At 44.7% G+C, this 27,494-nt stretch overlaps 1 protein-coding gene across 1 annotated transcript; it reads right to left on the reverse strand.

The window, feature by feature from the left end:
- Positions 1–695: 695 nt before the first annotated feature.
- Positions 696–4,435, reverse strand: LOC136502604 (myosin-binding protein 3-like). The gene is made up of 4 exons (XM_066497852.1): positions 3,105–4,435; positions 2,818–3,027; positions 1,342–2,705; positions 696–1,175 (listed from the first exon to the last, which is right to left on the reverse strand). Exons 1-3 carry the CDS (start codon positions 4,159–4,161, stop codon positions 1,363–1,365), a joined length of 2,610 nt encoding a protein of 869 aa, XP_066353949.1. The 5' UTR covers positions 4,162–4,435; the 3' UTR covers positions 696–1,175; positions 1,342–1,362.
- Positions 4,436–27,494: the final 23,059 nt, after the last annotated feature.

Consider the following 27,494-nt stretch of genomic DNA (forward strand, 5'->3'; position numbering starts at 1 on the left):
TTGGATTAATTCTTCTTCATTGCTTGATTGAAAGGAGATACAATACCATTCTTATATAGATGAGAGGAGTTGACCCTTAAGAAACTAATCCCTACAATTAAGGGAATCTGATCTCTTTCCTAATCTTTATCCCTTCCTTGGCAAGGGCACTCTATGGCATATGGTACAATGCCGCAGGTATTGTTCACGCCAGCCCCAACTGGGCCATATTGGGCAACACCTTAAGGACCCGTTTACGTACTATGAGGGGTGTGGGCTGGCGCTCCGGCCACCCATAACAATCTGAAAACAACTATGGAATGTAAGGAGCCGTTGGAGCTGCATATTTGGGGCTCCCTCCGGCTCTGATACGTCACTGCTACAGTGCCAAAGCCAGAGGCAGGAGGAGCTCCTCTAGTCGGACCCTTACATCTTTTTTGTCTCATCCTACATTCTTTTCTCTTTTGTTTGTAATGACTCTATGTGCCGTCTTTGCTTTTCTTTCTTTTTCCTCTCTTTTGTAATGACTATTTGCCGTCTTGTTAACTTTTTTTTTAAGTAAAACATCCTTCATCCATATAACTTATTAGAAGCTTCCCTACATATCTGATACTAGGAACTTCGGAATTAGGATTCAATCTGAAGCAAAACCCAAAGACTAGAGCCTTAGGGGATAATCTTTACCACATGGGATTTCATCATAAGACAACCTTTCTTTTCATCATAAATCTGGCTATAGACAAAGCAAACTGCATGTACCAACCGTTCAAGCTACAACCTCACAAAAAAAATTACAACAAATACATGAGGATTCCCTACCTCAGCTCAAAAACAAATCCGAAGTTAACCAAAAGATTAAATCCGATAAGGAAAAATAACAAAAAAAAAGCATCCACATCTCCACTTGGGCTAACCTTTTTTTCTTTTGCCCCGCGTGCATGCCACAGAAGCTGTCACCATGATTCAGCTTTGTGCAGCTTTGGAAGGCCTAATGATTCCTACGACCGACCACCACAACAGAAAAAAGTTGGCAGTGCTGGACCAGCACAAAAGGGAGGGCTTGCTTCCGGCCCACAGACAAAATGAGCAGAAACTCCCAATAATCAGACAGTACGTACCTTCCAGGGACCATCACCAATGCAGTGCCTTGGATTACTCCAATCCAATCTACTCAATCGATACCAAGCTAGGCTAATCTGCAAAGCATGATTGTTGCTGGACGTTATTGCTGGAAACTGGCAAACTGCCAAAGTCGTGTGACTATCTAAACTTTTAGTGGGAGATGCTATTTTGAGGATATACAGACAGTTTCAGTAATCACTCTGATTCAATTAACATCCAGATTTGACAGAAGGTGCTTACCACTTATCATAGTTGAGCTTGCTACGCTGAATTTGCAGCTATAGCATCACCAGCATTCTTGACGTGAAGCTCCACATTGCGGAGATCACGAAGATGCTGCAAAATCTCCTGGAGAAGGTCCATGCCCTTGTCTCCTTTCTTCAGGGACTTGATGCAGTGCCTCAGGAATTCCTTGTCCGCCTCCAGCGCCTGCAATCTTTCATAGACATGATCAACCTCCTCTATGATTGCCAGCCTCTCCTGCTCTTTGACAAGCACCGATACTGGCTTTGTTGCCGAATCATCGGCTTGATCTGCTGCCTCTCCTACTCTTGCAGATGGCATTTGATCACAGGCCTCGTCGCCGACTGCATCGAACAGAGGCAGAAGGCTCTTCCCTCTACTGATAGAGGCCCTTCCTCCGAACCTTGCCTTGTCACCGGTGAGAACATACTCAGGCGACTGAAGGCCATCGGCCGACAAATCGAAATCACTCGAGGAATGGCCAGTAGCTTGTTTGCTGGTGTTGATATCATCGTCTTCCAATGTGAAGAGTCTCTCCTCCAACGTCTTGAGCTCCTCCAAGATGGAGAGCCTCTCCATCTCAAAGTACGTCAAGGAGTCATCCAGAGCAGCTAGGTGCTTGGTGCCGTCCTGATCCCTCATGGAGCTAAGAGCAGCATCCGATGAGCTCTGAACGTTGCCGCCGTCGGGAGACTCGCCGAGCTCGCAGTAGTCGTCGGAGTGCCCGTCGCTGTCCTCGCCGCTGGAGGACACGGAAGTGCCGCTGCCACTGGGGCTTACTACCCCATTGGCCTTGAAGCTCGCCGTCCTCCTCCTCTCCCTGTCCTCGTAGTGCTGCACCTTCTGCCTGTACAGCTCGAGCTCCCTCTCCAGCTCCTGCTTCTCCCTCTCCCGCTTGGTGACCAGCTCGTTCAGCAGCTGCAGCGCCTCCTGGTCGTACTCTGACTGCTCCTCCATCATCCGCTGGTACTGCAGCGCCTCCATCTGCATGGCCGCCTTCTCTTCCTGCAGCCGGTTGATCATCGCCATCGTCTGGTTCGTCGCGATGGCCGCGGCGTTCCGCTCTTCCTCCAGCTCGGCGTACAGCGCGCCCAGCGCCTTCCGCTCGGCCTGCAGCGCCGATTTCAGCTGGTCCACGGTGGAAGGCTCGCCGCCTTCCATCTCGCTCGCCACGCTCCCATCCAGAGAGAGCGACAGCGACCGTTTCCTCTCGAGCAAAAACATTCTGTCGGAGCGTTGTGTAGCGGCGCTGTTCGTCGGTGTCTCAGGTGCTTTGTCTTCTTCGATCTCGTTCTGTTCGTTTGGTTGGAGGTCTAATCCCATGCTCGTCGTCACCTCCTCCTGTTCAACTTCACTTGTTTCTAATCCCACAAAAGTTAAAAGTTAAATTTAGTACAATAAAAGCGCCAATTAACAATGACATCTCAGAGGGGAATTTTTGGGTGAATTAGTAGGGTTGAATCACTTAACTACCTTGCTCAGTTGGGTCTAGAATCTCCAATGGCAATGGCAGATCATCAGCAGCTGACAATGGAGCAACCGGCTCCTCAAATGCTGCCAAATCTTGAAATGGAACGACATGGTCATCTTGTTCCCGTTCGCATATATCGCTTCCGATTGATTCTTCACAGTTCGTGTCCACCTCAGCTGTTCTGTTGTCATCTTCAGAAATGGCTTCTTGTACTGAAGCAAAAAACATGTGATGGTTACCAGTTGACAAGAAATGGAACATTGTGCTGAGAAGCATATGAAGAAAGTACCTTGAGGCACAAAGATGCGTTCTTCCTCGGCCGTGGAATCGCCAATTTCAGCAGTATCTTCAGGAACATCTCCATCATCTTGGGAAATGGAGTTATGATCAGGATGAGATGGGTTTGTTAAAGTCTCAGGACAAGGTACGGGGCTGATGGGCATGACAGAGTCCTCGATCACATCAGCCGGCGTTGCAACCGAGGAATCCAACATCCTCTTCTCCTCCAGAACCACTCCGATATCTACATCCCTCGAATCCTGCTCATCTTCTACTACATGATTCATTCCGTCCCCCTCTTCAACATACCGATGAAGACCCGAATCATCGGCGATGGTCATCTCGTCAAGCGCCACCACCGACACCAACCGGTCGTCCTCGATCGCGGTGATGTCTTCGACCTGATCCATGAATTCCAAGGATTCATCCTGAACGGCAGCCATCTCCTCGTCTTCTTGCTGTTGGGCTTCCACCTCGCTCTGCTGTTCTTGTTCTTGGTTTTCTACCTCATCCGGCTCCTCCTCGTCCTCTTCGTGATCATCTTGAGCCAGCAGAACATAGCCTTGGTCGTCATTTTCTACTTCCTCGGTTACCTTCTCCAAGACATGTTCATCCCTCGTCTCTTCCAGCTCGCGCAAAGAAGTCCGTACGACAGCTTTGCAGCAGGTACACGCACCTGCAGCATCGCTTGTCTTCTCCTTCCACTCGGACCGGCAGCCGTCGCACATCTCTCCGGCCGCCGCGAGCCGACGGTGGCGGAGGCAGTACCCCAGCGCGGAGATCTCCGCGGCGTGGTCGCCGCAGAGGGCGTCCCGCAGCCACCGCGCGGCGCCAGCCTCGCCGACGCCTTCCGTCTGCAGGAAGAGCCGGTCGACGCGGGAGCAGAGGAGGCACGGCGGGCTGAGGCCGAAGTAGTCCGCGAACCTGGCGATGGCGTAGGCGAGCAGGCCGTTGATCAGGAGCAGCGTGATGAGGACCCACTCCAGGGCCGCGTACGCCAGCGCGGATGTGACCCTGCGCGTCCTCCGGTGGAGCGTTGCCGCCAGCTTACCCGCCGACGCCGCCATGGCTCCCCGCGCTAGCTCTCTTTTCCTCGATCGACCGCCCTTACGGCCGCGGCGCCGGCATGGACAAGCGCGACCTTGCTCGGAGACGGAGCCTCGCCGCCGAACGAGACCGGAGGAAAGTATGTGGAATGCTTGCTGCGAGTGGCGACCTGCAACAAAGGCAGAGTTGGAATGAGATGGCAGGGGGAGGGTTGCCGGGTTGGCAGGATGATGGATGAGTTGTTTTGAAGCTTCTTGGCTCTCGCCTTCTTCACCTTTGGAGGGACAAAGGTCGGGCCATTGGACCCCATGAATGAAGGAAAGAAAAAGCCTTGATTTTTCAGGTCGGAATGCAGGGGGAGGACGGGCCTAGCATACGATTTTCCTGTTCGATGCGGTGCGGCCGGTGGGCGGTGGGTCAGTGGAAATGGTGCACCGGCCGAGGTGACGAGACCGCCGTGCGCTGCGTTGCGTCTGTGAGTGGTGAGCACGCACGACCGGGCAGTCCGGCGGATTAGTCTCGGCCTCTCGAGGGTAAAGGCTGGCGGTTAGAGGACTCAAAATCAACATGCGTGTCAACTGTCATCAAGAGATAAAACACGTATGTACGAGTACTCCGTAGATATAAGAACGCATAACCGATTTGACAGGACAGCATCGACAGGAAAAGAGTTGCTCTCCTCTGAATCACAGAAGAGGCTTTGGCTTTTACATTTCGGCATCGGCAATAGAATGCGATGCCCGTTCGTAGTGGTACACTCGTATGCAGGCAGACGTGCTTGCTGTATTTTGCACTGTGATAAAAAAAACAGCAGAGGCAGCTGTAGCCTGGAGGCTGGCTTACCACATTATGATTCCGTGGCTTATTATAAGTTGCGTCCGTTTCCTATACAGGGGAAACGAATCAAAATATCCCCTGGTAGGCTGAAAAACCGAAGAAGCATTATGGCAGGCAGAGGACGGAGGCCGGCTGTTTCAAGGCACCAGCTAGGCTCCATGAATGCAGTTGTAGAGCAAGTAATCGCGCCATGGCCCATGGGGTTGGGATCGGATCCAAAATTCCACATCCTTTGCCATACGGTTCCGCACACGCTCATGGCTCTCACGTGCTGCATCTGCAGTACCACCACTAGCACTTGTGTAGTGCTAATTTGGCGTAGTAACATGTGTATCCAGCCGCAAGACAACGGTTACTGCAAAGAGCAAGCTAACGTGAGTACCGGTAGCAGGACGGTTCTCCCACTACTGCACCACCGTAGGACGGTTGCTAGGACTGTTGATGGGGAATTGAAAGCCACGGAGCACGGAGATGTTGGGCGAACAACGGAAGGACGTACAAGAACTGGAACGAATGATTCTGATCCGTTTGCAGTAGTACGGCAGTGCCGTCCTGGCGAAACCGGCGCCGGGAGCGGCCGTGCGCGGGCGGCAGAGGTGGACCAGCCGAGACGAGAGGGAGGCCAGGACAGGGGGCTGCTGGAAGGGGGTGGGAGTTGATTGCGCGGCCGCGGCGCAGCGCGCCCCCACCCGGCACCGAACCGACACCGCTTTCGGCGGCCACTTCGCCTTTGATGAACGGATTCCTCCCACTCCCAGGCTCCCAGCGCGTCTGTGTGGTTTTGTAATCCTTCCGCGTTCGTAACGGCCGGTCTGCCGCGCCTCCCACTTCGGGCCGTCCGCGCGCCACCCAGGCCGCCGCGGCGCCCCGCCCCCCCCCCCCCCCCCCCCCCCCCCCCCCCCGGCTATCGTTTCCCGGGACTGTTTGGAACGTGGAATTTCACACAGAAATTTTATATAAATCAGTTCAATTTTACAGAAAAAATATAGGAATAGAAAAAAAATCCCGTATTTCAAACATGCCCTTAGCCAGCTTTGGGATATCAGCCAACAGGCTGTGTCACATCGGATCGTCTCAGAAAGCCGCAGTGAGGAAAAAAGAGGTGGCAATGTGGCATTGCAGGATGGAGATCAAGGATTTGCTTGAAGCAAACACGGGATAGTAGGGACGCGGCCAGAATGCGAACAGAGGTCAAGAGACGTGTGTTGTCCGGGGTTTGTCACGAACCAGACAGCACTGCAGCTGCCAGCTGGGAGCATCGGAGTGCACTGGAATGCAAAGAGGATCAAGTCTGCTGCCTTTCTTTATTTTGTCTTTATCCCTATAGCTTATATATACTTCACATTGTGCAGCGCCAAACATATAAGTTCATCTAAGAAAAAATATATAAGTTTATGAGTGTTGTACAAGAAAGGTCATGGTTTATTGCTACTCGTTCATTCTAAATTATAAAATATTTTAATTGTTAGAGATTACTTCTAATATGTTTCTAGAACTATTATATATCTAAGTGCATAGTAAAAGCTATATATCTAGAAAATTAAAAAAAAAACTTATAATTTAGAGTGAAGGAGTACTATATAATCTTTTTTCATCAAGGATGTCTTTATGATGTGTCATATTCAATAAGCTCATTCATCTTTACTGTTGAGCATTTACATCACATCATAAGACATTTCTCCACCATGGCTATCATTGCTTGCTCAACCTAGTGTGTGGACTAAGTACCTGTTCATCTTACATGAAACATATTAGGCCCCGTTTAGATCCCACCAAAAATCCAAAATTTTTCAAGATTCTCCATCACATCAAATCTTGCGGCACATGTATGGAGCATTAAATATAGGTAAAAAGAAGAACTAATTGCACAGTTTGCCCGTAATTGACGAGACGAATCTTTTAAGCCTAAATAGTCCATAATTGGACAATTTTTGCCAAATACAAACGAAAGTGCTACAGTAACCAAAAGCTAAAAATTTATGCATCTAAACGGGGCCTTAATCCAGTTAAAATTGACACTCAATTACCAAAACCAAATCAGGACCTTCACTAGTTTATACAGTTTCAAAATATAAAATTGGCACTCACATCGTTGAGGCTTATTGAGTAGGGGCTAGAAGAAGATCTATATGAGATCTCTTCATTTTGCTCCTTTTTCTCTTCTAATTCTATATGCAAACTCTTGACTGTGGAGTCTCTCATTTTCTATGCTCGAACTCCTTGCTGCCCTCCATTGCTCGTGTGTGCTGGTAGCTATTCGATCTATCAGAACCGAAGAACTTAACACAAAATTTCAAGTACCTGACCAATCAGTCTGGGCAGCTCCAGCGTCGTGGTCGAACCAATATGTGACAAAAGCCGACCAAAAACTGAGTTCGATTGCTGCAGCGTCGTGGTCGAACCAACGTCTGACAAAACTTTTGCATGTCCTTCTTTACTGCTCTCGGTGTGACGAAGGCAAGTCCATGGGCGGGGGTGTTATCCTATCACTAAAATTTAGGAGATGTGTGGGGAGAATATTGTATAGGATGTTCAGATACTAATAAAAAAATAAATTACATAATTCGTCAGTACTTCACGAGACGAATTTTTTAAGCCTAATTAATCCATCATTAGCATATGTTTACTGTAGCACCACGCTGTCAAATCATGGACTAATTATGCTTAAAAGATTCATCTCGCAAATTAGTCGTAAATTATGCAATTAGTTTCGTAATTAGTCTATATTTAATACTCCATGCATGTGTCCAAACATTCGATGGGACACCGACTAAAATTTAGGAGGGGCAACAAAACACCACCTATATCTCCTACAACTAAAAAGAATAAAGCGTGAACACTTTTTGATACGATATTCTAACGTGGGCCCATAGTCCTGCCTGCTGTGTTCCCGCAGCCCTCGCTCCTACACCCATCCCTTACAACAAAATTCTTCCTTCCAAATTAGTCATGCACAATTATAGCCATACAATTTGCTAAATGAGGACTATATATACGAACGATTGATTATAAACCAATTTCCATTCTTTTTTTTGGAAGGAAGAAAGAATATCAAGGATTACGTGAAATCGAGCAACCAGACCACCTTCCATGCACGTCGCCACAATGGTGCATGCAAACTGGAATCGTGCATATGCAATCAAGAAGGAAGCCAAGAAGGAAACTTCCATCATCAAAGACCACACCATCCACAAGGGGCACGTTAGCATGGCTCATCAATCTCTTCTCTCATCACGTCTAAAAAGACAAAAAATTAGACATCGGGTCGTCGGTCCTCCTGCGTGCGATCCCATGCTCATTATCCCACCCGGCGTCGTCGCCCCCCACAATGGCCCATACGGTGCTTCTTCCCTAAAAATGCCACTCCACGCGAGAATCACGTGATCACGTCTCATCATATGCCACTAATAAACGAAAAACTACGGTCAAACGGCGCCCATAAGTCGTAAGTGCTTGTGAAAAAAATCTCAAATTGCCTGGCTGAATAGGAAGGAGGGAAAACGGACGTCCATTTGGGCGTAATTAACGCTCGTGAAAAAAAATCTCACGTCTCTGGCCGGCCAAATAGAAAGGGAAGAAACGGACGTCCATCCAGCTTAATTAAGGCTTGCGAAAAAATACGTCACTTCTTTTTCCTAAAATCACATTACATGCAAGCCCGGATTTTCATATCCTCTCCTCCTTCTCTCTTTCCTTGCAGCGACAACCGCATAAAAGAGAGGCATACGAGATCAGACGCCATATCCTGCTTCCCCACCCCACCACGAACCATCATCGCTCTGGCCATCATCGATCATCATGCAAGCCACCGTTCAGCTCGTCCTGCCCGTGGAAGAAAGGAAAGGAAAAAGCGTCCAGCGGCCAACCGGACAGCTAGCGTGCGTCTCCGCTAGGCCCTCCCCATCGACTCGTCGTCGTTAAAGGATCAGTACGTTTCCGCCAGCGTCTTCCACCGCTGTTGCCCTCTTGGTATGGCAAAGTCCACTATCCTCGTCAGTTTGACAGTTTGGCCGTCGCACCCATCGATCTCGGCAGTACTAGGCGTAACCGCACATAACCCCGTCTACCGCATCATCACCCAGGTATATATGTCTCCAAAACTTTCGTGGTCAATCGTCACTCGGTTAGTATTCAGGTTGATTCTCCAGCTTTCAAGTGCAATTCCTATTTGGACGTTCCCTATAGTATTCAGGTTGCTTCTCCTGCTTTCATTTTTTAGGCCTCCATTTAGTTTCTATGTCATCTAGCTAAACAAGCCAGTTAAGAGCAAGTACCGCAATATAAATTTATATTTTTGTTTATAATAATTAATGTTACTTTAGCTTTAAACAATAATTGTTTATATGCATGGCCATACTTTCATAAACAGGACAACTGCAGGTGACATATTAAGATCGGGTTTTGTCCTAGCAGTTTGCAATAAGATTGTTTTGATTTCTTCAAAAAAATAAGATTATTTTGATTTTATGCTAAAACTTAAATTATATTTTAATTTTTCATGCATCATGAAGACGGATTTACAAAAAAACAAACGTTCTGAACATCTCTTAAATTACATTTTTATTGTTCATGCATCATGCTTATGTCGACCCTGTGCATGCTGGAGCTTTGGCCAGATGGTAGGGCAGTAGCTATAGGAATTAATATGCTCTATTTAATTATTCTTTGCAATATTATTTGCTTGATCATAAGGCATAAGAGCAGGAGAGCATAACAGTTCTGTTTTAGTTCAGTTGTTGAGTCATCTTACGAATAGAAGCACAGTGCAATTTACTTATGATTCAAATTCTGTGGTTTTGGAGCTTCCTAGAATTTTTGTTCTGGTCCACATATAGTTTTCGTGTTGCAGATGCTATACTACTGGGAGCAAGAATGTCGCAATAGCTGGTATTCTTGTCGTCGTGGAATGCCAGATCTAGAGCCTAGAGGAGAGTGGAGGCCTCCGCGCCTCGTCGATATCCGGTCAAGGCTATCCATGCAGAATGAGTTGTACTTTGATCAACTTCATAGCAAATGATGATTTTGAGTAGTTAATACCTTCTTGCCAGATATATTTTAATCTACCTAGGTAGTGGGGAAATAACAAAGGACACAGGAATACCTCCATATTTTAAGTTTTTCTTTTGCATAATACTATATAAAACTTGACTGTGAACAGGGGCCATGGCAGCTTAGGAAGCCGTATGCAGGGATCATCTCCTATTCCAGAGTCACTGAAAAATGTTCAAGTTACAAAAAATTAGAAAGAGATTCTTCTTGTTTGACTATACTCTCTATCCCTTCTTCTATATACAATATCGAGTTCTGAAATCTGAATTGCATTGAAATTTTGCTTGCCTCCTGTAACTACTTATGTTCTAGAAATGATGAGTAGCTTTGTTGCAATTTTATGATCCGTGACTTCTTAAGTATGATAATCCTATTATAGTATGCTAGAATTATAGTCTGTTCGTTACAAGTCTTTTATATTGAATTAAATAATTGCCTACATCTCATTGAGTTACTAATGGAACAATGTTTCAAAGCGGCAAAGGCATACTAAACTGGATCATAATTCAATACTAGGGGCATATGGTTGAAGGCATGTTATATTATTATCTAAAATATGAAGAAGGGTGACCTTGGTATACCAGTTTTGTATGAAGCAAACTGATAATTCATAGAGATGGTTAGTTTTAAAAGATTGGGGAATCAATTAATCTTGTTATAGTGATATGAACTTTTTATGTGTGTATGCACAAATATACAGTACTATAAATGCATACCTCGATGATTGCAAACATCGATGAGAGTTTTAGCCGTGCACAAGATTCAATTTGTAATATTGAACATCATGCTCGCATTATCGTTTTTTTAACAATACAACACGTTCATGCTCAAATTAGTAGGACATTATTTATCCTGTTGCAACGCACGGAAAGATCTATACAGTAGAGTTAGTGAGCCTACGATGCCGCACTTTCCGTGAGAGTGTTAATTTTACGAACTTTGCTTTTTAGATTAAATATTACTTTAACGTCGGTATTTAATTTCACAGTATTGTTATCTTATTGTGCGATCCGTGTGTTTTTAGTACAAAAGTTATGTTAATTTGACGAAATTTGCTTTTTGGATTATAAATGTTATTTTAACGTCGGTATTTAATTTCACAGAATTATTATCTTATGGTGCGATCTATATATTTTAGTACAAAAGTTTAGTTATTCCGTAGCAACGCACGAATATACTACCTAGTTATTTAATTAATTGCCCTCGGTACCACGCGTCTGCAACAGCCGATTTTGGCTCTGACAAGTAGAGTTCGACTGCTGTAGTGTCTACGGTTCGCTTCCAACTGCCCACGGTTCGATTTACGACCTACACTGGAGTTGCTCTTATATACATTAAGAAGCTAATCTCAATTTCTAAATTCCAAAGACTATAACTATTAAAGACAAAAAACCAACCTAAAATCTCATTTTTAGGTCTCTTTGGACGCGCAGGCTTTATTTCACTATAGTATTATAAAACTTTTGAAGTTACTAATGAGGTCACATCGTAGTAAAATCATATACAGCCCCTGTTCGCTTGATCGTATTTGGCTTATAAGTCATGACTTATCAATCAATGAACATTGTTTTTCTCTCACATCAAACCAGACATCAATACTTTTAGCCATGGCTTATAAGCCAAACCAGCCCAAACGAACAGGGCGATAGTCTTCTTATTCTTCTCGGACGCCAACATTAAATGCTAGTGTTCACGTATAATGCCTCGCTTTCAAATCGTAAATCATTCTAGATCTTTTAGTATATAACTTTTGCTAAGCATCTTAAGTCTTGTTTAGTTTCTCTCTCTAAAGTTTAGTCCCTATCCAATCGAATGTCTGGACACATGTATAGAGTATTAAATATAGACTAAAAAATAACTAATTGCACAGATTGTGACTAATTGGCGAGACGAATTTATTAAACCTAATTAATCCGGGACTAATTAGGCTTAATAAATTCGTCTCGTGGAGTACCGAGGACTTCTGTAATTTGTTTTATTATTACTATCCGAACACTCCCACGTGACACCTCGATGTGACATCCTAAACTTTAGCCCCTGAATATATATTATTTCTATATACACAGGTGAAGCTATGTATGTGAAAATGATAGAACTTATAATTTAGAATAGAGCAAGTATTATCTTTTATTGCTGGAACATATGCTGAAATATGACCTCACCCTTAAAAACACACACTGAAGCTGCCCTGATAAAAGGAGATGAACATTGTCGTCCTCCTCATCCCGTGAAGCGGTGCAGAACATTTCTTTTCTAACTTACATTTTGTACCAAACAATGCCAACATTGGTTTTTAGTTGAAACGTATAGCTAGACAACTTTCCAAGCAAAACATGCAGGCAGCCAAGCATGTAACGAAATAGCAAAGGAGCGTGACTCGAAAACTGCTTTCAAAATTCAAAGCAACACCAATGTGTTGAGGGGAGACATGCCTTCTCGTCACCCCCTCTTCATCCTCCGCCGTCCATACGCTCAATCAATTCAACTAATCGCCAAAGCGTCCCAAAAGCCCCGAGACGAAGAATGAGCCAAATGGTGAGAGCACTAGGAGGTTGGACCGATGGGCGATAACATAGGCTCGGGCAATGACTCCACTCCGCAACCTTAATAATTTTCATTTCGCCATCTTTTGTGGGTGTCATTTGTCTGCAGATGATCTCTAGGTTTTGTTGTAACTAGGATTGGAATGGCGAAAGGAGACGGAGGCGTTCTGGTCGAAACGAGGAAGCCCCGTCGAGGACCAAAGGCGCCGTCCGCGGAGGGCAAAGGTTGCTGTCGATGTTTTACCACCGATAGCCTGCCACGGGGGTACCCGGGACAGTTGTTCGGGCTTCGGCGAATAGTGGAACTCGACGGTTACGCAAAGAGACTCACGATTTATACTGGTTCGGGCCCTCGACTTGGTCGAGTAATAACCTTACGTCCAGTTTGGCGTTAGCCTGTTTGCGTCGTATTGCTTTGAGTATTGGGTGTGTTCAGTTATTTACAAGGGATATCCTCGCCAGCCCTTTATAGTCCAGGTGCTGAGAGGAGTTGTTTGTGTTCTACTCGGATACAAGGTCAGAGTCCTAAGCTATGCTTCGGGCGCCTTTCTTTGTATAGTCCGAATTAGAGTTTTGGTCTTGCACGTTGCTTTGCTCCGTGTTCTTCTTGGCGATTGGGCTGTGGGCCTTGTTACCAAGGCCCACCTCCCTATAGTATGGTCTATGGGGGGCCCGTAGGATTCCCCATCGACAAGCCCCCGAGCATTTCATGATTGAGCTTCAAGGGATGAGTTGTTGTAGACTTGATCCGGGTTCTTCTTGAAGTGAAATCTTGAGATGGTCTTCTTTGATTCTTCTTCTGACTGATGTGCACTTTTGCTGAAAAAAGTGCACTCAGTGAGTGCAGCCCCCGAGCCTCTGGCTATTTGGCACAAAAAACTAGAGGGTCTTTCTGTCTTGATGTCCTCCGAGTTCTTTACCTTTGAGTGCAGCGAGTGCAATTTTACAAAAAATTGCACTCATTGAGTGTAGCCCCCGAGCCTCTTGTTTTTTGGTACAAAAAAGTTGGAGGGTCAAAAAATTAAAAATGTGCTTTTCTGTGGTGGGTACTTGCAGCCCCCGAGCCTTCTCCGGGTTCTTTTCTGTTGAGAAGAAGCCGGTAGAAGGTTCTTGATTTGTACTCCTTTGGTCTTTGTCGTTTGCTGGTCTTGGTTTAGAGGTAACTATATCAGTGTGCTTGTCCAGAACGTGGTTATCTCCCTGTTCATAACCCAGGATTTGCTTCATCCTCTGTAGTTGTGATGTATCTAGGTTGTATTTGTTCTGCTAGTTATATCGAATCTTGGTGCGGAGGGTTGGAACCTCTAATTCCACTGGGTTCTTTGCTGCCACTCTAGAATGATCTTCTTTGCTTTCTTTGAATTTATCAAATCTTGTACTCCATTGTAATCTCAATATTCTCCGAGTGAAAGAAATAATGAATAAGATGGTTTCTGCTGGAGGCCGAGTTGTCTATTACTGTATCCGAGTTCTTCTCTGTATCTGCATGCTTTGGCTGTAGTGTAGTATTGTTGCTGACTTGTTGTATCCTTTTTCTGCATTGCTTCCTTATGAACGGTTTTGGCATCTAACCGTTGAGATCTGAACAGACCGTTGCTTTCTTTTTCCGTTGTGCATGTCATTGATTGTGGAACGGTAATTTTTTGTGACCGTTTTCACTTGGGTCGCGTGGGCCGTGTATTTTTCCCTTTATAAAAATGGCTGCCCTGTTACTGTTGCTCCACTTGCCTTTGCGGTGAAAAAATTCCTCAATCCTCGTTGCTGAGAAAACCCTAGCATTGCATCCGCCGCCTCAAATCTCTTGCTACTGCTGCTACTACATCTGGCCCTTGCTTTCGATTGATGGTGAAGAAGAACAAGGGCAAGGGTGAGTTTGTTGACGAGGAGAAAACTCTTAAGCAAATTGACAATCCCGAATTCATGGATATGAGGCGGATGCAGAAGCAGTTCCCGAAGCCGACGACGTAGGAGGCGGAGCTGGACTTGCTGGTTGCCCATGGGCTCATCTAGGAGAAATTTCTTTCTAATTTCTCTTCCCCTGGTGAGCATTTGATTCCGTCTCCTTCTCCTGATCAGTCTATTCTTTTTGTTCCTTTTGTGCGGGCGGGGCTCTGTTATCCCCCGTCTGACTTCTTGTTAGAGTTTCTTGGATCTTATCAGATTCAAGTTCATCATCTTACCCCAAACGGGATTCTTTTTCTATCTGCCTTCACACATTTTTGTGAAGTTTTTCTTGGAATTCCACCTTGTCTTCTTCTTTTCCGCTACTTCTTTCGTATGTGGCTCTCTGATTCTAAGAATCCTCCCCTCTTTGGTTGCTGCCTTATTCAAACCTGTCAAGGGGTGACTTTTCCTTCTCTTACTCTTTCTGATTCTGTTAAAGATTGGGCTGAAAAATGGTTTTATGTCCCAAAATCGGCTCCTTCTTTTTCTTCTGATCTTTCTGTGACTCCGAGTGCTTTACTTATTTGGAAGGATAAGCTTTCTGCTGCTGAAACTGCTACTCTCAAGCCTGTACTCGCCCGAGTTAAGGTTTTGCAGTAGTTGAGCTTAACTGGTAACTGCATAGTTGCTAGTTTTTTGTGTCGCCGGGTGCAGCCTCTTATGCAAAGGGTGCATTTTGGTTTTGAGTACACTGGTTCTTCAGATCCTTCTTGGCTTATTCTGGATGCCGAGTTGTCTGAAGAAGTCATGCTTGAACGGTTGGGGCGGATTCTTAGTGGTGTCTCAGTGATGCCCGCTCGCGTGGACGAGTATGATGCTGCTCACCCTCCTCCTGAGGTATGCGTATGCCTTCCCGAGTTCTTTTTTGTTGTTTATGATTTGCATCTGTTGTTGACTTTGCCTGACCTCTTATTGCAGGGTTTTGGCCGAGCTTTTAAGCTCGAGATAACTGTTGCTGGTGGTGGTGAGGCTGTTGTTGAAGAGCCCGCCAAAGAAAAAGATAAAGATGAAGATGCTGTTGCTGGTCCTACGGTAGTTGCTGCCACCGGGCCGGGTTCTTCTTCTGCCAGGTTTATTACTGGCTTGTTTGAAGGTCACACTCCTATGTTGAGTATGTCCCTGATCCCAGAATTGCTCAATATATCTTATCATCTAGGAAGCAGCGAACTGAGGCTGTTTCTAAGTAGTTGTTGCCCAAGAGGCGACGCTCAACTCATCAAATTTCTTCAACAGGTAATATTCTTGTAGGTGAGCTTGTGCTTAGCCTTTCCCGAGTTGTTTTCCTTGCTTTGTTTTGACTTGTCTTGCTAATCCGAGCTCTGTTTGTTGTTTTGATAGAAGGTCAGTCTGTTGCCTTGAACGAGGTGGAGATTGAGGATGAGGTCCCCTTGACCACTCGGCCGTAAGTCTTCTGCTATAGATTTCCTTGTGCTTGTCTTTTTGCTCATTTCCACAATAACTGGATTGCTTTTTTCAATATAGTCGTGAACCGGCACCCTGCGCCCCTTCTGTGACAGTTGTATCTACTTCTGTCCTGGGGGCCATCCCAATCCCCTCCTTTGAGGTGGTTGAGGATGATTTGTTTGATGTGCCACTCCTGAGTCTTGGCTTCTCGGGGGTGGCAGGTAGCTTCAAGAAGGCTATTAAGTAAGTTCTGACTTCTTTTCTCTTTGTCTTGATAAATTTTGCTTCTGTCTTTGATTAATCTGGGTTCTTTTTCAAATGCAGGCCTTCTGAGGATGCCTCATCTTCTCTAGCCCTTGGGGCTAAAAAAACTTTACAAGAATCTATTGTTTGTGAGCTCTTGTTCTGCCTTGCCTTTCTGTCTCTTGTATAATTTATGTATTCTATATCCTTGTAGACTTATAATTCTACTTTTTGTAGCTTCTCCTCCTCGTGTTGCTCCTTTTGAGCCACATGTTGAGGAACAGAATGTTGGGGCCCTGGTGTCCTCTCAGGAGGAGCATCGGGTTGTGGATAGTCCCTCGGGCATTTTTGCTGCTGCTTGTCTGCCACTTGGGTCATCTCTATTGTACTCCCTCGAGGCTGCTCCTCGAGTTGATGCGGCAGTGGGCGAGGGTTCTGATAATTACCCTCCCCCTGTTTCTGTTGCTGATGCTGGTCGGCCGTCGACATCTAGGCCGAGTACTCTTCTATTATCTCGGTCAGGAGAGGAAATGGCTCAGTTTGGCCGTATTGAACGGTTGGCCAAGTTGGTTTCTTCATGGGAGGCTTATGGCGCCAAGCTCAAGGTAATGTACTAAATTTCTTTGCCTCTTACTTTGATTCTTCCCTGTCTTTTATTTCTCATAAGATTTTTCCTTGCTGTAGTCTTTAGTTGAAGATCAAGATCTCTTGTTTGGTCCTCAAGAGGTGCGATCTGCTGCCCTAATTGAGGCCAATTTGAAGAATGCTGAGTCTGAGTTAACTCGAGTTCGTGCCGAGCTGGCTCAGGAGAAGGAGCAGTGCAGAATTATGGAGGTTGCCCTCAATGCTAGGGTTGCTGATGTTGATGCTGTCCAAGATTCTTCTCTGAAAGCTGTAGCAGAGGATCAAACTGAGAGCTCTAATTTGAAGAAGGAGAAAGCTGGTGAGTTCCCCTTTCATTGCTTTAATATATCTTGGGCTCTTACTCTTATTTTCTGAGTTGTTTCCTTTCTCTTTCAGCTCTTGTTAAAGAGAAAAAGGTCTAGATGAAGGAGAGGGAGGAGATGGTCAATACCCTCCGTACCTCCAAAAATAATGTTGAATCTGTAAGTACCCTTGCTGATTCAAAACAGCAAGAGGCTCAGGATTTATTTGCCCAGGCGAATTTGATGAGAGCTGGTGCTAATTGTGATATTGTTTAGGCAATGAAGTCAGTACAAGACTTGCAGGGGAGGTTGAAGGCTGCCCATGATCAATTCTGGGCTCTTTATGCTGCAGTCAGTCCAATCATTGCTTTAGTCTGTCGGTTAGAAGACAGGGATCTAGGCCTTGGAGGTATAATACCGGTGCTTTTTTCTCGGTTTTATGATTTTGTAAAGAGTGGCTTTCACCGATGCATCAACAATGTGGTTTCATATGTCTGGGTTGTTGCACCTGATGCCCCTCTTGAGCGGATTACTGAAGCTTCTGTAACGGCTGAGTTTTCAAGACAGTGGGAGGAGGCCAAAGTAGAGCTTAGTGGTCTATCAGACCAAATCTTGGAACAGATGAATGTACTTCCTGCTGTGCCTCCAGCTCCTTAGACATTTTGTGTAATGAACTTGTGGTTTCTTCTAATATATACTTGTTTCTGTGAATATGATCAGGCTTTGCCCTGCTTTTGAATCTGTCTTTGACTGCTATGAGCAGGCTTTGACCTATCTTTCTTTTACTGCTTTTGTGTGATTTCTGAGTAGTCCTTCCACTTTGTGTGACTGGTTTTGTCGCTCTTCGGATAACAATAATTGACTGCATGTTGATATCTGGTTTGTAGAGTTGTTTTTTGCCACCCTTTTGGGTGTGGGATTTGATCATACTGCTTTCTTGAGTAGATAGCCATCCTTGTAGGGTTGTTTCCTGCCGCTTTTGGGGCGAGTTGGTCAGCCATTCTTGCTAGATTGTATAATTGTTTCGGCTGCTCTTGGGCTGCGGCAGTTGGTCATGCTGTTCTTGGAATATGTAGCCAAGTTGACTTTGATCATGCTGCTTGTTGGGCAAAGTTTGTCGATCGTACCGCTCTTGGGGTAGGCGACCGAGTTGTAAATTTGTAGATGCCGCTTGCTGGGCGAAGCAGTCGATCGTATCGCTCTTGAGGTAGGCGACCGAGTTGTTGGAGTGATTGTGCCGCTCTTTGGGCGAAGTAGTCGATTGTACCGCTCTTGGGGTAGGCGACCGAGTTGGGGAGTGATAGTACCGCTCTTGGGGTGAAGTAGTCGATTATATCGCTCTTGAGGTAGGCGACCGAGTTTTCTTTGTTGATTGTGTTGCTTGTTGGGCGAAGTTGTCGATCGTACTGCTCTTGGGGTAGGCGACCAAGTTGTATATTTGTAGATGCCTGCTTGTTGGGCGAGGTAGTCGATCATACCGCTCTTGGGGTAGGTGACCGAGTTATTTTTGTAGATAGCGCCGCTTGTTGGGCGTAGTAAACGATCGTACCAGCTCTTAGGGTAAGCGATCGGACCCGTATAGCATAACCGTTTCCGGGTTGGCTGTTTGTAGGGTAAGTAAGCAATCGTACCAGCTCTTGGGGTAAGCGATTGCGCTCATTTAGCAACAACCATTTCCAGGTTGAGCTATCTATAGGGCTGCCCCTTTTTCCCCAACCTAATTACGGGTTGGTTCTGTCCGTTGGACAGGGCTGTCAGTCGTACCATCTCTTTTTATGGTAGAGTGACAAATGCTAGCTTGGGTCTCCTTACCCATGAAGCTATTTGGCCATTGGCCATCAGTCAAACCATCTCCATATGGTTGAGCGACAAAATTGCCCGTGTATGTAACAGAATCGACCAATTTATAAGAGCACAAGTACAAAAGCAATCACCGGAGTGATCAAACTGTCATACTTGAACTCATATAAACCCGGTAGTCAACTGAAACCACGAAGGATTTCAAACCAACTTGCATACAACCAGGATCACAGTAATTCAACATAACAAGCCACATGTTACATCCATTTCACAAGTAGTTCATAAGTACCACATACATCAGAGTACACATAGTTATTACAAAACGAGTTCACAAATAGCGGAAGCAAAGTAGTTTAACACCATCACACACACTTAGTTCAAATACAAGCCAGTTCCAAAGTCATCTCCAGCAAAAGTAGTAAGATAAGATAATATAGATGATCATGCCCATGATCTAGTCTTCATCCCCCGCAGGGTGGAGACAATACTTGCAGTAGCCGTTATAGAGCACGTCATCTGCAACAAGGGGGAATAAACCCTGAGTACGAGAAGGTACTCAGCTAGACTTACCCATCGTAAACCAAAAATAAATGACACCAAGGATTATGCAAGGCTTTATCGGTGGATCTAGCTTGACAACCATTTTGCATAAAAGCTTTAGTGATACGAGAGCATAATTTGATTTATGAGTAAGTAGTAAGTTAACAATATTAACCTATCAATTAGATTAGCACCTGTACTAGAGCAAGCAATTGATTAACTCCAAACATTAGTAACCATATCCGGTATAATGTTGTATCATCATCATCATCATCGATTTAACCATCAAGTTCCATTAAGTGCATCTACATTGCCGCTGCTCAGTCAAGTTCTCACTATCCGGGAGAGACGGCGATTCGAATCGATTCCTATCCAGCTGGAGGGGTATTCCTAACACAAACCCAGGCATACCTCGCGAAGGTAGCCTTAGGTCACCTTTGGTACATCTCAGGAATCGCGGCTCCGAGCAGCGCCGCACCCTTAGGGAGTCTACTCTGCTAGGTGGTCAATCTCACCTCGGACTTACGCCAATAGCTCCCCGCACATCCTTGCTACCGCCAGGGTGTGCACTTTCACTTCTCGGTCTTCCGGCCTGAGTTGAGCTACTCGGCTTCATAGTCGGAACGAGTTATCCGGCCAACTAAGTGATAGGCATGCGTTCAACATGACATGAGGACGTACAACGAATCGGTCCTTAACCGATATAGACGGGGATAGATCTATACCCAAGACCTCCTTGCCTTGTTGCTTCTCTATCAACCTCCTGCCCGGTCACAATTCATTATTAACACATGGTTATTCTCCATGATAGCAATTATAGCCAACCGTGACCAGACATTCTCCTAATATGCAGGTGACAGGAAATCACCTAACTCTTACCGGTCTAAGCATGGCTAAGCTTTGATTCACTCCTGGACCTAAATAGGATTTAGGGTACGTATACTGGCCAAGGAATAGATATATATGCAAGAAGTGTTCGCATCCAATTCCTATCACTTAATGCATCAATAAATAAAGATACTCAAAGTAACCATTTTTAAAACATAGGAGTCTTAGAATGCTCCGGGGCTTGCCTTTCAGAAAAGATGAAGGTTGGTGATCGGGGCACTCAAGAACTTCTTCGTTGACTCCTTCTTCGGGGGCCTGCACCTCCTGCTCCTGAGCTTGCTGCTGCTCCTCTAAAAGTACTGGCTTGAATTCTAGAAGCGTAACTCCCTCCGGAACACCTATTGCATGCCGATGCACAAGATAAATATCATGGATGCATAAGGAATGACATGATGCTCATGATGAATGAATCACAGTAAGTGTTTAACGAAACATCACTGGACACTCGTTTACCGATTAAGAATAGCTCTATTCAAATCACTTTAAAACATGTACCTAATCTTAACTTGAAGAACAAGATCAACTTACCTAACTTGCATAACCTAAGATAAAGATGCTCATCTTCAGTTAAAGGCCTAACACCTAGGAACATTACCATAAACTTAGAAATAGTAAAGGTATACATAATTTAACATTTAAAGCTTCGTATGCATACAAGTAGTCCCTTAATTCAATCACAACCAGAGTTCTACAATTCCAAATGACTTGTATGAGGACATTCTGGAAAGCTTATGAAATTCTCTACAAAACAATTGTAAACATCACAGCATGATACTTACGTTAACCAAATCGAATTCCAGTAAACCTAGAATTTGTCCAGAATGGCAAGGTTACTAACTTATTTATTTAACGATGATGCAAAAGCCTAATTTGACCAAACCAAGCTTACCAACTTGTTGCACATACCAGAGGAACACTAAAAAGTATAGTGCTAACTTCTAAATAAATTATTTAATATCCTTTTCTAATTTATTTAGTTAATTAGGTGATTAAAGCAATATATAGTAAAACTATTCATAAAAATCTACAAAAATTACAGTAGCTATCTCATGCTTCACATAGACTACCATAAAAATTTCAAAGCCATTGAGCAAGCAGAACTTGCTGTATCCAAAATAATAAGTGGTATGTCCATTTTTAGCATAATTAGGAAACTCTAATGAAAAGTGTCAAGCAATAGATTTTACATTTTTCCTAGCATCATTCTAGCATAAGAACCTTACTCACCAAATTTTACCTATACTGGATCTATAGAAAAATTATGAAAATTCACACAAGATCCATCTATTGATAAAAAGAAATTCTATAACTCAAAAACTATACATGCACTAGCTCTGAAATTTTAACCAGAGATTCTACTAAGCAATAATAGATTACTCACAAAATTTCATCATTTTTGGACCACAGAAACTCAAGATAAAATTCAAACAAGTTTGCGTGTATCCAAAAACACATTTCAAAGTCCTATTTAATTTATCCAGAATTTCTAAAATATGTGCTCATACAATATTTTTATTAAATACTAGACATGACCAGGAACTTAACAAAATTGGAACCATAACATTTGGATCTACCAAACTTGAGTTACACATTTTTGAATCTATACCCAAAACTATGAAAAACAATTAAACAAAACAAAATGGAAAAACCTACACAGCTACTGGGCCAGCCCAAGGAAACGGCGGCCCGCGAGCAACGCTGGCGCGGCCCAGACAACGGTGCGGCCCACGCTGGGCTCCTGCCTCAGCCGCGGCGATTGACAAGAGGGGCCCACGCGCCAGTGAGAGAAACAGGGGAGCGGAGGAAGACGATGGCGCAACTCACCGCCGGTGGCTTCTTCGGCGAAGGCAACGGTGCCTACGTGCTCGCCTCACCCTAGCAGACCTAGGGGAACCCTTTATTGCAGCTACTGACACAGCTAGAGGGGGTGGCGATGGCCACGGCGGTGCTCGGCCACGGCGCGGCCGGCTCCGACGTTGCTACGATGTCGCAGCCCGATAAGGCGACCCTACGAGCTACGGCAGCATTCCTAGACCCTAGCGCGAGACAAAGGAGGGATGGCAAGGATGCGAGGAGAGCTGGCCGCATGGAGCGCTAACTCCGACGAGGTCCGACAAGGCGGTGGTGGGGAAAAACGGCGATTTCCTCCTTACCAAGGCGAAATTGGCACGACGGTGGGGTGGAGGAGGTAGAGGGAAACACGGCGAGGCTCTGGGGGAGCTGGGTGACGCGTTTTTGCCAGGACGCAGGAGCTAGGCGAGGGCGAAGGTCCGGCTAGCAATGGCGGATGGCTTTGGTGCTGCGCGCTGTGGGAGGCGAGAGATGAGAAATGGAGCGGGCGACTCGGTCGGCAGGCACTGGGTGCTTCATGACGCGGCTGGCCGTGCCAGGGCGCCCGCGGCGCATGGCCCGCACGCTCAGGCAATCAGTGACGGGTGGCGCCACGCGGTGGTGAAAATCTGAACCTGTCGAAACACTGTAGCATGCCATTCAGTCGATTAGATCAGCCTGACAGCGCGACTTCAACGCATTATCCTGACTAATCCGTTGCTCGTTTGCAAAAACAGTGTACCTGAAAATTGTAGATGTACCATCCCTCTACAATTTCTTTTCAAGGACCAACACCTAAATCGTCGTGGATCCGAAGTTACATGAAGCCAAAGTGAGCTTGATGCAACTGAAAATGTAACTACGACTTAGAATATTTTCTAAGTGTGAAATCAGCATGAACTACTGACTTGTGGGCCATGTTCGAGCATGTTCTAACCATTTTCATGAAATGATCATAAAACAACTTTTGTTCCTTAATAAATTAGCTACAACTTTGGTAAAGATTGCACAGCCATGCAAGGTCTCTAAGTTGGTCTTTTGAATCAGACAAACAGTGACACTCCAAGGGTCAATTCAAGTCAAACCTCCACTTGACGGCATTTTGGTCATTTTGATCTACATGAACAATGTCCCAACAAGTAACCTAAGTGTAGTTAAGGTGTAATAGACCATGATCAACCACTTTACAAAATTGTTATACCAACTTCAAATGATCACATGTGATAAAGCAACTAAAACAAGCAATTCACTCATATGTTGCAATGCAATGTTTCACATGTTGCATGACTTTGTTGTTATTTTATACTTGCCACATTACTACCATGCTGCCATGTTTCAAGGTATGAGAAATCCATGTTGCATTCACATGTTGCACTACCACCATTCATAAGCAATAAAGTACGAAACAAACAGAATATGCGAATGTTGCATATGCATGTTTCAGTGACAATGGCATGATGACATAGATGATGCATAGGTTTATGAAATGACATGCAATTATGTGGAAGCCAAACACCTAGGGTGTTACAGCCCTCCCCCCTTATAAAAATCTCGCCCCGAGATTTGAAAAGCGTACCATTTTGAATAAAAGGTAGGGTACACATCCTTCAAATAATCTTCCCGCTCCCACATTGCATCTCTCTCACTACCCTGGTTACTCCACATAACCTTGTAGAACTTAACCACACGGTTCCGGGTTACTCTTTCTCTCATGTCGATAACCCACACTGGTCTTTCTTCATAGGATAGATCTGATTTCAACCTGACATCTCGAAGTGAAACTCTTTCTTCGGGAACACGGAGACATTTCTTCAATTGAGATACATGAAAAACATTGAAGATAGCTCTCATCTCGTAAGGTAACTCTATCTTGTAAGCTACATTCCCACTCTTCTCTATGATCGGATATGGACCTACATACCTAGGTGCAAGCTTTCTCTTTACTCCGAATCGCTGCACACCTTTCATCGGTGATACCTTCAGATAAACGTGATCACCCACTTCAAACTCAATGGGCTTCCTTCTTTTATCCGCATAGCTTTTCTGCCTAGCTTGAGCGGCTTTCATATGTTTTTGGATAGTACGGACTTGTTGTTCAGCCTCTTCGACAAAATCAATGCCGTAGTATCTCCTTTCTCCAGATTCAATCCAGTTCAAAGGAGTTCTACACTTGCGACCATACAATGCTTCGAACGGGGCCATCTTGATACTTTCTTGATAACTATTATTATAGGAAAATTCAGCCAAGGGTAACCACTTATCCCATGAACCTTTGGATGATATGACGCAAGCTCTTAACATGTCTTCCAATATTTGATTCACCTGCTCCGTCTGTCCGGAGGTTTGGGGATGATAAGCAGAACTTCTAACTAAGTTGGTCCCTATCATCTTATGCAGTTGTTCCCAAAAACAAGCGGTGAACTGAGGTCCTCTGTCAGATACAATGGTTCTAGGAACACCATGGAGACGTACTATCTGGTTAAAATATAGCTCAGCATAGTCACTTGGTCGATAGTCAACTCTAACTGGTATGAAATGAACAGACTTTATTAAACGATCCACTATCACCCATATGGAATTAAAATTCTTTTGGGTAGGGGGAAGTCCAACAATAAAATCCATACTAATCTCTTCCCACTTCCATCCTGGTATAGACAATGGTTGGAGAAGTCCAGCAGGCTTCATGTGAATTGCTTTGACTCTACAACAATTGTCGCACCTTGCAACATAAGCTGCGATTTCTTTCTTCATCTTTGTCCACCAAAAGCGAGATTTCAAATCTTGATACATTTTGCTACTTCCCGGGTGGATAGATAACTTGGATGAGTGAGCTTCTCCTAAGATTTGGTTTCTAAGCTCTTTGTCCTTCAGTACTACCAGTCTATCCTTAAACCATAGAACACCCTTCTCATCAATACGAAAGTGTTTTCTCTCTTGTTCCTTCATTTTTCTTTTGATGTGGAACATACCCACATCGGTTTTCTGAAGCTCGATGATTTTACTTTCTAGAGAGCAACTAAGGGTAATACTGTGCAACACAGCAGGATGTAACAGATGCGCCAAATGATAATCTGCCTCCAAGAGAGAATTATAGTGAGATTTCCTACTCAAAGCATCCGCAACAACATTTGCTTTACTCGGATGATAATGAACTTCTAAGTTATAATCTTTAATCAACTCTAGCCATCTTCTCTATCTCATGTTCAATTTTGGTTGAGTGAAGATATACTTGAGACTTTTATGATCGGTATAAATATGGCACACGTTACCGAGCAGGTAATGCCTCCAAATCTTCAAAGCATGCACAACCGTAGCTAACTCAAGATCATGAGTTGGATAATTAGCTTCATGCTTCCTTAGCTGACGTGAGGCATAGGCGATAACTCGGCCTTCCTGCATAAGGACACATCCTAAACTGGTACCTGATGCATCACAAAACACATCAAAAGGTTTCTCGATATTAGGTTGGCCAACACAGGAGCTGATGTCAACAAGGTCCTCAAAGTGCAAAAAACAGTCTCACACTCTGGAGTCCAAACAAACTTTACATCTTTTTGAAGCAACCTGGTCATGGGCTTGGCTACCTTAGAGAAATCTGGGATGAATCGACGATAATATCCAGCCAAACCAAGGAAACTTCTGATCTCATGTACGGAAGTTGGTGCTTTCCAATTCATGACTTCTTGCACCTTAGACGGATCAACCGAAATCCCTTCATCGGACAACACATGACCCAAGAAAGGTACTTTCTTAAGCCAAAACTCACATTTACTGAACTTGGCATAAAGCTTATGCTCTCGTAGCCTGGATAAAACAACTCTCAGATGCTCGGCATGTTCTTCAGCATTTACAGAAAAGATCAAGATGTCATCAATGAAGACAACTACAAATTTGTCTAGTTCTTCCATGAACACAGAATTCATCAGATATACGAAGTATGCAGGAGCATTGGTCAGGCCAAAAGACATAACTAGATACTCATACAACCCGTATCTGGTGGAGAAAGCGGTCTTAGGCACATCCTCCGGTCTAATCTTTATCTGATGATAACTAGATCTCAAATCAATTTTAGAGAATACCTTTGCCTTAGACAACTGATCAAACAAAATATCAATGCGGGGCAATGGGTACTTGTTCTTGATTGTCACCGCATTGAGTGGATGATAATCCACACATATGCGCAATGACTTGTCCTTCTTCACAAATATAGCAGGACAACTCCAGGGAGAAGCACTAGGTCGGATAAGACCTTTCTCTAATAGATCTTGTAACTGAACTTTAAGCTCTGCTAACTCATTGGGTGGCACCCTATAAGGCCTTCTAGAAATAGGTGCAGTGCTCGGCACTAACTCGATCTTGAATTCAATATCTCGATCCGGCGGTAAGCCAGGTAGATCATCAGGAAATACATCTGGAAATTCACACACTACTGGGACGTCCTCAATTCTCGGGGTCTGGATAGCATTAGCAGTGTTGTGGAGTTCTAGCTCTCTGGGAAGTGGCACAAGGAAGGCTTCATTGCTGATAGGATCCCTCAACATAACGACCCTAGTGGAAGTATCAATGAGCACTCCATGACCGCTCATCCACTTCATTCCCAAGATTACATCTATCCCTAATCTTGGCAGAACTACCACATCAGCCATAAACACTCGTCCCTCTATTTCAATACTCACCCCCAGCACTATTTGATTGGTCAAAATATTACTTCCAGCTGCACTAATGCAATAACTACTCGTGGATACTGTAATTACCTTCTGATTGTATTTTGATGCAAAAGCTGGACTCATAAATGAATGCGAAGCACCAGAATCAAATAGTACAACTATTGGATGGTGATTCACAAGAAACTTACCTACGGTGACCACCTCTCCTGAGGGTATCTCAGTCACGTTGGTGTAGTTAACATTTCCTTGACGAGCACCAGAATTCCCTTGCTTTTGATTGTTCTTCTGAGGATACGGATAATTCTTGGACCAATGACCTATCCTGCCACAATTCCAGCAGGGCCTATTAGCTGGCGGAACAAAATAATTTCCTAGTCCTGTGGTACCCTTTGAAAGAGGTACAGTAAATGCCTTCTTGAACCCAGTCTTTGCCTGATTCTTCTTTTGTGGCGGCCAGTACCGAACGGCTGTAGTCGGTGGGCGAAACTGAGTCTTCGCTACTAGAGCTCTAGCCTGAGAGACACCTGCCTCAAAGACCCTCTTGTGATTTTTGGAAGCGGCATAGACATTATCGTTATTCTCTTGAGTAAGAGCATCGCTTACGAACTCATTGAAAGTGATACTCTTGTTGTTTCCCATGGACTTTATCAGTTTGGGACTAAGCCCTCTCTTAAAGCTGGCG

The sequence above is a fragment of the Miscanthus floridulus genome, chromosome 1 (genome assembly GCF_019320115.1).
Source record: "Miscanthus floridulus cultivar M001 chromosome 1, ASM1932011v1, whole genome shotgun sequence".
Lineage (NCBI taxonomy): Eukaryota > Viridiplantae > Streptophyta > Magnoliopsida > Poales > Poaceae > Miscanthus > Miscanthus floridulus.